This window comes from Oryzias melastigma, linkage group LG12 (genome assembly GCF_002922805.2).
Source record: "Oryzias melastigma strain HK-1 linkage group LG12, ASM292280v2, whole genome shotgun sequence".
Classification (NCBI taxonomy): domain Eukaryota; kingdom Metazoa; phylum Chordata; class Actinopteri; order Beloniformes; family Adrianichthyidae; genus Oryzias; species Oryzias melastigma.
In genome coordinates, this window is record NC_050523.1 from 4,449,026 (window position 1) to 4,460,454 (window position 11,429).

General features: G+C 36.7%; 1 protein-coding gene across 2 annotated transcripts in view; it reads right to left on the reverse strand.

The window, feature by feature from the left end:
* LOC112163497 (netrin receptor UNC5D) overlaps positions 1-11,429 on the reverse strand; it is a 79,697-nt gene that overhangs the window by 5,515 nt on the left and 62,753 nt on the right. For both annotated transcript variants that reach the window (XM_036214516.1, XM_024299923.2), the window contains exons 13-15: positions 5,190-5,339; positions 495-659; positions 89-267 (exon numbers count right to left, since the gene is read on the reverse strand). In XM_036214516.1, the coding sequence (XP_036070409.1) occupies positions 89-267; positions 495-659; positions 5,190-5,339 (494 nt within the window). The remainder of the gene's footprint in view (positions 1-88; positions 268-494; positions 660-5,189; positions 5,340-11,429) is intronic.

The following is an 11,429-nucleotide window of genomic DNA, read 5'->3' on the forward strand; positions in this document are numbered from 1 at the left end:
ACTCACTCACTCACTCACTCCTGCTGAAACAAAGGCTGCTAACGATGACTCAGCAGTATGTAAATATCGGCCGTAGTGAAACTCAGACCTGTCTATGTGCAGCTTCTGCGCCAGGAGCTGCCAGTCCTTCCCGTTGGCGTTGGCTGCATCAAAGGTGGCGATGATCCGCCGGCGGATGGACGGCGGGATTTTAAATGCCCTTGACCCTGTCTGGGATGTGATGGTACAGTCTGACTGAGTGAAAAAAGGAACCACCGCCTTGTCGTTCTGTGCAGAGAGAAAGGAGACATAAAAAAAGGAGGTTTTTCTTGAAACGTCTCCACCTCGACGTTCATTAGAACAATTTGCAATCTATACGTGAAAGCTCCATAAGAGGCTCATTAGGAAAGCTCTTAAATCTGATTAAGAGGTATTCAGTGTAATAAAAGAACTTATTAACGGGCCTAATAGCTCACACCAGCCCTCCGCCGTCCTCCTCCAGGAGTGTGACTGACCTCCACCACAGAAGTGTAGATCTGGAGGATGTGCTCCTCTCCTGTGACCTGCCGGATGCTGATTTTGCAGGAGAGCTGAGACGAGGAGTGGCTGTAGCGCTCCAAAGAGAAGGCACACTGCAGGGGATGCTGGTTACCGGCCCACACCTGAGAAAAGGAGAACTCCTGCAGGGCGAGGGGAGACGGAGGGCGGACGGGATGGAGATCGCCATGAAAGGATTAGACGGAGAAGAGAGTGAGCTCATTAAATTCCTGAAGAAGACATTTGTGCTGAGGATCTCGCTTCGCCTCCCACTTTGCTGTTTTACATGCTTAATTAAGAGTGAATGAGTGGCCTCGTTATCCAATCAATGTAGCTACCTAATCAAGAAGCCTAACTCGTCAGGAGGGAAGTCCTCCGTTTTGTTTTAACCATCTGTCTGAGCTGGAACTGAGAAGTTATGGATGAAAAATTGACTGTAACAAATTTAAAAATTGTGTTTTAACATATTTTTGTGTAATTTTTCTGATGATGGAGGGCATGTATAAATAAAATTAAACTCAAAGTCACATTTTTTAGTATTTCTCAATTCAAATTGTTGTGAATCAGGTGCAGACCACAAGTGTATTTGAGAAAGATTGTAGAAAACATGCTGGGGGGGCTCTGAAATCCCAACAATAGGAGGGGGAAAGGGGGCGGGGTTTCTCCACACAAGTGGTCCCGCCCACAACTCAGAGGTGAGTTTCTAATCAACTACTGCCGCTTTGCAGAAACTATGTTCTAGATGTCAGGACTCACTCCTCCACCAGAGGGAGCCCTCTCTTGAGTACTGACCCTTTTCAGCACCTTCCTCACTACAACTCCCATCAGCCACCTCTTCAGTCTTCTCCATGCACAGCTGATCACCATAATCTTTAACAGAACCACAAGCATTTATACCCACTCCAGCCTTAACTTCAGTGCAAAGTCTTGATTGTGTTGACCTGTCAGTCTGAGCAGTTTTCTCCGAGTTTTTGACCCACGCCGGTTTTCTCACTTGTCTGGCTCGCCTTGGAGTTTTGACCATTGCCTGTTGTTTTTGTCTTGCCCTTGCTCTGTTCTGTTAAGTCGTCTGCACATAGATCCTAATGTCTGAGCCTCTTCGTCACTCCTGAAAAAGCTTTTCTTTTTTTTTTAATTTTGGCTAAGAACAGCATAATCCTATTTAAAAACACCACTGGGAACGCTTTCAGATTAAAAGATAACCAGAGTGAGTTGTTTATAAATTTGGAATTTTGAGGGAATTTTGTGTAAAATAATGAAAAATCTTTCAGAATTTGTGGATTTTTCCTCAGAGTTTTACGCCAAACAAATACATTTTGAAGTGATGGAAATGTTAGAAAAGTGGGGTAGCGGTTAGCACTTTTACCTCACAGCAAGAAGGGAATGTGGAAATCATGCTGAGACACCCCCCCATTGAGGCTTCAAGTTTCCCACCCCTGGGGTGTCCCATCCTAGTAGCTGTGATAGGCTCCAGCAACCTCATGACCTCAAACAGGACCACGCGGGTTTAGAAGATGGATGGATGTTTGAGTCCAGGAGCCTACAGTATATAGTGAGTGCAATCTTCTGGTCCGCTTTAGACAGCACACTTTTGATTCTGGGGGTGTCACTACAACAGCATTAAAGATCAAATGGGCCCTGAAGTCTGAGTCCATATTTACGCCCACATTTCTACCCTGACTGTAGCTTTTAGAGCTGACTGTAAACATTTCTCCTTGTTTCTCTGGGGCTCCTCTGTGTTCAGCTGTAGAAAGCTGCTCTGCATCCACTCAGAGATCTGCTGGGTGCAGTAACAGCGAGTCCACTGATCCATATTCACCTGCTGCGAGTCAAACTCAACGATTCCAGTGCAGGAACCTACACCAGCTCAGTACAGGCTTTATTCTGCACCAGAGCTGCATAAAAAAGGGCTTTAGTGCTAACAGGAAATGTTGTAGTCCCACTCTGATTATCTTAGCTTATTATTTTACAGAACAACAACACTCAGAAATGCAATTTTAAGCCTAATTTTCTTTATATATGTCCTCCATCATCTGTAAATGTAAGAAAAAACCCAACAAAATCTCAATTTTCATCGGAGTGGGTTTTTAAGAAGTGTACTTTAATTTGAAATGTGTAAAATAAAAGTACTACTTTAAAAATCTTCAAACTGGTAGAGAGTCTGAGTGTTAAAAGTCAAAATGAATCATAAAAAGCAAATAATGTGCAGCCTTTTCAGGTTAAAAACCACGTAAGAGATAAAAACTGTTCCTGTGGGGAAGTTGACCTGTAGGTCAATCTATGCAATATAAGTTAGAGTGAATTTTGATGATTATTTGTTTGTTTTGGCTTCTAGTATTGTTATAGTTTCAGAAAAAGCATCCCACTTTATTATTTATTTAAGGTAAAAGGAAAAAATATATATATCTTGAAAATTTACCTTTAAGTATAATTTACAGTGAATTTTGACAATTACTTTTAATACCTTTAATTATTTTTATAGTTTCAGAAAAAGATAAATTATCCTACTTTATTATTGATTCAACATAATTATTAACATTATCTTTAAGTTAATAAATTACTAGGAATTTTGACAAATAATTGTTTGTATTGGCTTCTAATAATTTATAGTTTCAGAAAAAGCTTAATCATCCAACTTTATTGTTCATTCAATATAACAAATGCATTTTATTTTGAAATTCTTACCTTTAAGTATAGGTTACTGTGAAGTTTGACAATTAATTATTTGCATTGGTCTCTAATACTTATATAGTATCAAAACAGCTCAATCATCCTACTTTATTGCTCATAAATATAAAAGAAATAAATCAATTTTATTTTGAAATTATTACCTTTAATTAAGTTACAGTGAATTTAGTCAATTGTTTATTTTTTCTGGCTTCAAATGTCTTTATAGTTACAGAAACAGCCCAGTCACACCACTTTATTGTTCATTCAAGATAAAAGGGGGGAATAAAGCATTTTATTTTTAAATTCTTATATTTAAGTTAATACGCTACAGTGAGTTTTGACGATTCATTATTTGTACTGGGTTCCAATATTTCTACAGTTTGAGAAAGAGCGGAGTCATCCCACTTTATCCTTTATTCAAAATAACACATGCACTTTATTTTGAAATTCTTAACTTTAAATATAAGTTACAGTGGATTTTGACTATTAATTATTTGTCTTGGCTTCAAATATTTTATAGTTTCAGAAAAGCCTCAATCATTCCACTTTATTATTCTTTCAAAAATAAAAGAAAAATGCATTTTATTTTGAAATTTTTTACTTTAAGTACAAGTTACAGTTAATGTTCACAATATTTTTTTGTATTGACTTATATTAATATTTTTATAGTTTTAGAAAATGACCAATCACCCTACTTTATTATTCGTTCACGATAGAATTAAAAAAAGGTATTTTATTTTGAAATTACCACTTATTAGTATAAGTCATAGTGAATTTTGACAATTAATAATTTGTCTTGGCTTCTAATATGTTTATAGTTTCAGAAACAGCTCAATCAACCAACTTCATTATTCATTCAACACATAAAGTGCATTTTATTTTGAAATTCTTGTCTTTAAGTATGTGAATTTTGACTATAAATTATTTGTCTTGGTTTCTAATATTTTATAGTTTCTGATAAAGCTCAATAATCGCACTTTATTATTCATTCAACATAAATGCATTTTATTTTGAAATGTGTTACAGTTTCTGCCTCCTGGGATTTTTAGTTTGTGTCTTTGTTACATAAGACCTTATTATCTGGTGTGATACATCCATTTCCGAGCAGCCTGATCCCAACAAGAACATAAAGCAGCTGCTCGTGATTTAACTCCACCTTCATCTTCTACTCTGAACTCCTTAAGTTCTCCGTGAGGAGAAACTAAATCTGTGAGATCAGATCAGAATTTGCCGTCGCAGTTATGAAAACTGCTCTCGACACTCCGCACTCGCGCTCACTCAAAGGTCAATCTACAGTCAAGGATGCTCGACATGATTTGGAGCCAGACTGGAGTTGCGTTCACGCACAAAGTTTGCATCTAAACGGTGGTTGCAGGAACGTCACGGAGCAGATGCAATCAGAGGGATGCGTTTCCGCGCCTTCGTACCGCCTGACCCAGAGAGCGCCGCCGCGAGAGCAGGTCAAAACACTGTTTCACAGATGAATCAGCCTCTCTTCACATCCATCAGGCTGGAGGACGGCCACTTCTGAAAGCCTCCGCTCGCTCAAAGTACAGTCTGAATGAGGGCCCGCAGTCATCTTCTTGCTAAGACCTTCATTACTCGCTACGCAATCCTTGCTGGAATTCTGAAGGCCCTATGCTGGGCTAATTCTGCTAACAGGGTGTCACTGGTGGGATAAACATCACAGGGCAGAGCAGAACATGCAGCACATAGACCCCTAGGAAGATAACTCTGATATGTGTGTTTTCCTGCCTGCTAGTCATAATTAGGTTGTAATGGTGCATGTGAGGGTGAGATAGCTCGTCTCACTGATCTCCTGCTGTGTCCTTGCTGCTGCCCTTTTCTTGCTTTGATGTGACCGAAAAAAAAAAGAGAAACTGATGAAGGAGGGAAGCTGTAGAAGGACTGCAGAAGATGAAGGAGTTCGGCCTCGACGACAAAGACGATTCAAAGGAAGGTGCGGGCGGGCTAACGGTAAACACGCTGCGGAGACCTCCTACCTGGCAGGTGGTAAAAGGCTTGATGTTCCAGACTAACTGAGGGATGTCCTGGATGGACACCTGGAGGCTGAAATTGTTCCCCTTAAACAGCATAATTTTAGGTTCCTCCAGCAGCCGTCCCCCTCTGCTGCGCTCCCCAACGGCCACCTCCTGAGGAGAAGAAGGAGGTCGCGTCAGGATGAAGGTTAGACAGAAACATGGAATATGAAAGGAGCATCCCGATGTGGTTTGTGTCATGATTTAGCACACTAGTGACTGTATAGGAGAACTGGACTGAGTTCATGTTCCAAACAGGAAGTACAAGAAGCCAAAATCCAAAAAACAGCCATTATTGGGGATCCTGCGGGCCAGAACAGCGAGCTCTGCTGGACCCTGGGCATCGGAGCTTGTTATGCTGGCCGCGGGTGGTTGGCTAGAGAGCCGGGTGATGCCATAGCGGGCACGAACGGTCCAGCTCTATGGGCTAAAGACGTATTTCTTATTTACATCAAGATAATAACAAAAGATCCTCTAAGTCAGGGGTGTCAAACGCAATCACACAAGGGGGCCAAAATCCAAAACACACCTTAGATTGTGGGCCAAAGAGTAAAATAATTTATTAAACACTCTGAAACTAAAATTTTAAAACTTTAAAATTGTACATTTTTAACATAATTATGAACTAGATATATAGCATTAGCTGCAATAATGCTAGTGTGAATGTTGTGAGCTGTATTTAGCCGCTGAGGATGCTGAAATTTATTGATAAAAACATTAAAGCTGATAGCTGAAAATGCTGAAGTTGATAGCTGAAATGACAGAAGCTGATAGATGACATTACAGAAGCTAATAGCTGAAAACTCTGAAGCTGATAGCTAAAAATGCTGAAGTTGAAAACTGAAGGTAATAGCTGAAAACTCTGAGGCTAATAGCAAAAAACTCTGAAGCTGATAGCTGAAAACCCTGAACCTGACAGCTGAAAATGCTGAAGCTGATAGCTGAAAATGCTGAATTTGATAGCTGATATTACAGAGGCTATTAGCTTAAAACTCTAAAGGTAATAGCTGAAAACCCTGAAGCTGATAGCTGAAAATGCTGAAGTTGATAGCTGAAATAACAGAAGCTAATAGCTGAAAACGCTGAAGTTGACAGCTGAAATAACAGAAGCTGATAGCTGAAAACGCTGAAGTTGATAGCTGAAATTACAGAGGCTATTAGCTTAAAACTCTAAAGGTAATAGCTGAAAACGCTGAAGCTGATAGCTGAAAATGCTGATGTTGATAGCTGAAATAACAGAAGCTGATAGCTGAAAACGCTGAAGTTGATAGCTGAAGCTAATAGCTGAAAATTCTGAAGCTAATAGCTGAAACTCTGAAGCTGATAGCTGAAAACGCTGAAGCTAATAGCTGAAAATGCAAAAGCTGATAGCTGAAATTACTGAAGCTGATAGCTGAAAATACTGAAATTCATAGCCAGCTAAAATATTATCTAAATGCCAAATTAGCTTAAAAAAAAAACAAACAAAAAAAAACAGCTAACATTGAGCTGAAAAAATAGCTAAACTTCACAATATCCTAAAAAAAACTTAAAAAAAGCCTAAATTAGCCAAAACAGCTAGCATGTAGCCAAAATATTAGCTAAACTCCAAAATGGCCTAAAAATAAATCTTAGTAAATTTTAAAACTTTAAAACTGTACATTTTTACCATAATTATGAATAATAAAAAGTTGGGATATTATTCCAGAATAAATTATCTTAAATAACTTTCAATATTTTACCATCTATAAAAGTATATTTTTTTCAAAATTATACAGTTAGAAATAAGCGCAAGATAACATCGGGCCATTAACACGAATAAAATAAAATGATCTGGGGGGCCGGATTGACTTTGACACGTGCTCTAAAGTGACGTGACGTGAAAACCTCGTCTGTCCTGTTTCTTCAAGCAAACCGACTACGGATGTAGAGCGATCCCTCAACCAAAACAAACTGTACTTTTGGATCAGATGTTCTCAGAACAGATCCTGCGCTCTGAGTAAGCCCTGAGGCTGAACCGTTCGGCTTTTGTTTCAGCTCTCTAACCTGGACAGATCAGCAAAACTTCTGCATCCCTGTGACTACTGCAGCAATCAGCCTGTCAATCTCCACTCATTCTGTCTCGACGCCCCCCTAGATACTTAATCTCCTCCACTTTCAACAACTCGTCCAAACCCATGCAGGTCAATTCCCGCTTTTAGGTAAAGAGGCATGGCCTCACTCTGCTTCTTTTTGTGTTTTTTGGAGGTAAAACCAGCTCAGCTGCTACTGAAGGTCTCAATAAAACCAACAGCAACCCATCCCCGTCTAAAAGAAAAGATGCAATCTTTAGAAAGTCAATACTGTATGTAAGCGGCGATATTGTTCAAGTTTTTCTTTTTTTTCCTCAGACATGCAGAAGTAATTTAACAGAAACGTCAAGGGAAATAAAAGTGATAAAAAACTCATATCCCTCTGATGCAGTAATGGCACAGCCAAAGACGGCAATAACAGCATTACGTCTGGAAAGCCACAAATTTACTGAACCACTTCCATCTCCTCTGGAGATGTTTCATTTCAGAACAGTTACCTTCAATTGTTACCTCATTTCCCTTTCAACAGGTGGGTGTTCAAAACAGCTCAGACCGGGTTTGAAGGAAGAGATCAACACAATTTCTCGGATGCATCCGTCTGCAGAGACCTTCCACACACTGAATAAAGATGAGTAAGCAGGTTCCCAACGCAGACGTAATTACTCTGACCCCCGTGTGATCCCCCCCCTAGCTGATAAAGAGCAGAGTTCGTGGTCGCTTCCTTCTTATTTGGGGCTTTTCATCACTTCAGAAAAGATTATCTTTGGTGTTTTAATCCAACCTTTGTCAGGCCACGGACCGGTTTAATGTCAGGACGTATTTTCAGAGACCGGCCTGAAGAATGGAAGCTGAAAATGCCCTATTTTTTTTTCTCTTGTTTTCTCGTGATAATGAGATCTACTGTCTCATTATCACAATGGAATATTTGGGCCACTTTACAAGAAAAAAATGTTTAAATTACAACTTTATAGTTGTCAATTTACAAGAAAAAATTTTCTAAATGTTAAATTACAAGAATAAAGTCATATATTTATGAACTTTTATGACCTTTTTTCTCGTGAATTGACATGTTTTAAAGTCTTATATTTATCATGTAAAATCTACGACAAAAAGAACATAAATTTACAATAAAAAAAGTCATAAAAGTTTTTTAATACACGACTTTATTCTTGTAATTTAACAATTTAACTATTTTTCTCTTAAATGTACGACTTTAAAGCTGCAATATAAAATAGTTTTTTCTTGTAAACTTCCCCTACAATTCCATTTTGATAATGAGATGTACTATCTCATTATCACAAGAAAACAATTATAAATTTACAAGAAAAAAGTCGTAAATTCATAAAAAAAAATAATAAAAAATTAGCTTCCAGTTTCTCTTGACTTTTGAGGTCAAAGTTTATCTTTATCCTCTGTAAAATAACTGCAGCTGTACAACTTTTTTAATACTCTAGATCCCCCAAAAATCAGACGTTAACTTCAATATGACTTTTAAGGTACAACAGATAAAAAAAATAAAATTAAAAAAATGGTGCTAAAACTGGTATTTTCTAAATATGATCATCAACGTAAATCAACCGTTTGAAGAACTTTATTAGCAACATCCTCGTAACATTAGACAGCCGCTTGATTATAATTCAGCATTATTAGTATTATTATTATTATTATGGTGTGCAGGGAAAACTGTCATAAATAAATCCATATTAGGAGCAAAGACTCTTGTTTTTTGTTTGTGAAATGGAGCTTTCTTTTATTTTGAAGGCTCTTTTTCTTTTTCCTCTTTTCTACCAAAATAAACTTTTACAATAAGTTTGTTTTTGGCTAACTTTGCTAGCTTGAGGGATGAGGGTTTAACTTAGGAAAGTAGCAAATGGATTTTAAACACGTGTCTGAACGACTTGACATGCATCAAAAATGTGTGGAGAGAATGCAGTGGATTTCCAAAATAAAACTTCCTTCAAAACACAATTAGAAATAAAACAGGAAAAAATGAAGGAAATGTTTTTTTCTCTGTGGTAACAACTTTCCTGAGAGTTTGGAACCACTGATTTAATCCTTTTATCTTAAAGATGGATGAAAACTACCAGATTTACACACAAAAAAACCCACATTTGTAGCTTTATTTTCACATTTCTGATGTTCTTTGAAATTATCCGAGTTTCTTCTACCATCCTGTGTTTGTTTAATTCGTCCCTCTTTTTTTTGGTTCCTTCCTAACATTTTTTTCTTCCAGTCGGATTTTTCCAGCTTCATATGAGAGTTGAACAGCTGCAAGCGAGCCACACATGACATAATACACCAGCACATTATTTATTTAGGAAAAACCAAACATGAAATTCAGAATTTATGAGTCATTTCTTGTGTGAAAAGCTAAGTACACCTGCACGTCCCAGAAGGCAGCAGAACCACCTTCAGCTGCAATATCCTCATGTAATAACAGAATCGCTCCAAATATGAGACAACCACAAAGTTTTAGGATTTAATATGACAGTTTGTACAGAAAGAAGTTGACATAAAACTAAAGTTTGTTTGGCAAAATGTTGGACAATATAAAAATATGTAAAAAAAAATATTTTTAAGTTTCTAATTCAATTATATTTCATCTTTAGCTCTTAAATCACTGCTTTAATCACTACTTATCATCACATCTCCGCCACCGTGCTTCAACATGTGCTGCCTTTAGAAAGCTTGTTCTCGTTTAACAAGATTTTTTATTTTTCTTTTCTTTGTTTGTTTGCTAGTCTTAAAAATATTTTTCAACATTTATATCTGTGCTTTTGATGAATTTTTGCTCAACTTTTTTTTTTTTTTTTTAAGAGAGAATGAACAACTTTCTAAAATCTTTTCTATTTGAAAGAATCTGAAAACAAAACATTTTTGGGAATAGTTCTGTAGTTCTTCCTGAGTTTCTAATTCAAACGTCACACACTTGCGTAACTGGTTGATTGACTGACTGATTTCCTTTTATTTTTTAAAAATAAAATAAAATAATTAGATAAACTTGATAAACAGTAAGTGATCAAGTTATTGAAAAGGGAGTGGGTAGAAGAAAAATATCATTATTTTCACCCCCAAACTTACTTTATTTTATCCATATATTTTTAGATATTAAACATAAAATATTTATTCACATAAACACAAAATAAAAAAAAGCATTAAGGTACCAAAATAACATCACAAAGTTGCATTTGTATATACAGTCATGTCAAAATTTGGATACATTAAATATCAATTTGAACATCACTGAGTTTTCCAAGGGATATTATCTGATATTAAAAACTTCTTTAAGCCTATTTCAAACTATCTTTGAAATTAAAAGTTTAAAAGAATGTAATTTCTGCTTATATTTAAGTTGAGACATTTAAGACACATTTACAGGAGTGATAGATTTCACAAAAAAGTCTCAACGACAAGATTTCAACTAAAAGAGCAAAAATAGAAGATAGGAAGAGCAAACTTTGACCTCCATTAAAATATGAATTTTTGTTTTTTTCTATAAGTAGAACAATAGTAATGTTTTAGCTCTATTGTTATTAAATCACTTTCATTTTTAAACTTTTTTCAAAATAAGATTAGACATTGATATATTAAGATTTTTTAAGGCTGTATATTTTCCCTTTAGGTTTCTCATCTGTTTGAACTTTCATTTTTTAATTGTGTAAATATTTTGATGCATAACTGCCTTTCCATTATCTATGAAATTGCACAAATAGGATTTTTTGTGTTAATGGAAACATGACAATTTTGAAAAAAAAAACTTTCATACATTGAAAAAAAGTTTTTGCGCTTGGAGGAGGTGAAATTGACCGAAACTGACATATTTCACAAAACTGCAATGAAAACACTGTTTTCTGAATTAACCCTTCCGCTCTCTTTGGGGTCCAGTTGACTCCAACCACATATTGATATGTGATTTCTTCCATGACAAAGGTGGACAGGATTTTATGTCTGTCATGGACATTAGTGAAACTCAAAAATCAAAGATAAAAAAAAGTTCAGTGCACTGTATTGGGGGGTCCAGATGACCCCACTTTTAATGTAAACAAACTAAGGAGAGCGGAAGGGTTAAATGAGTCACGTGACCAACAACCGGATAACATGTGATAACACGTGAGGTCCCACTGCATCACACAGATCGTCAGAAGTTGAGCAT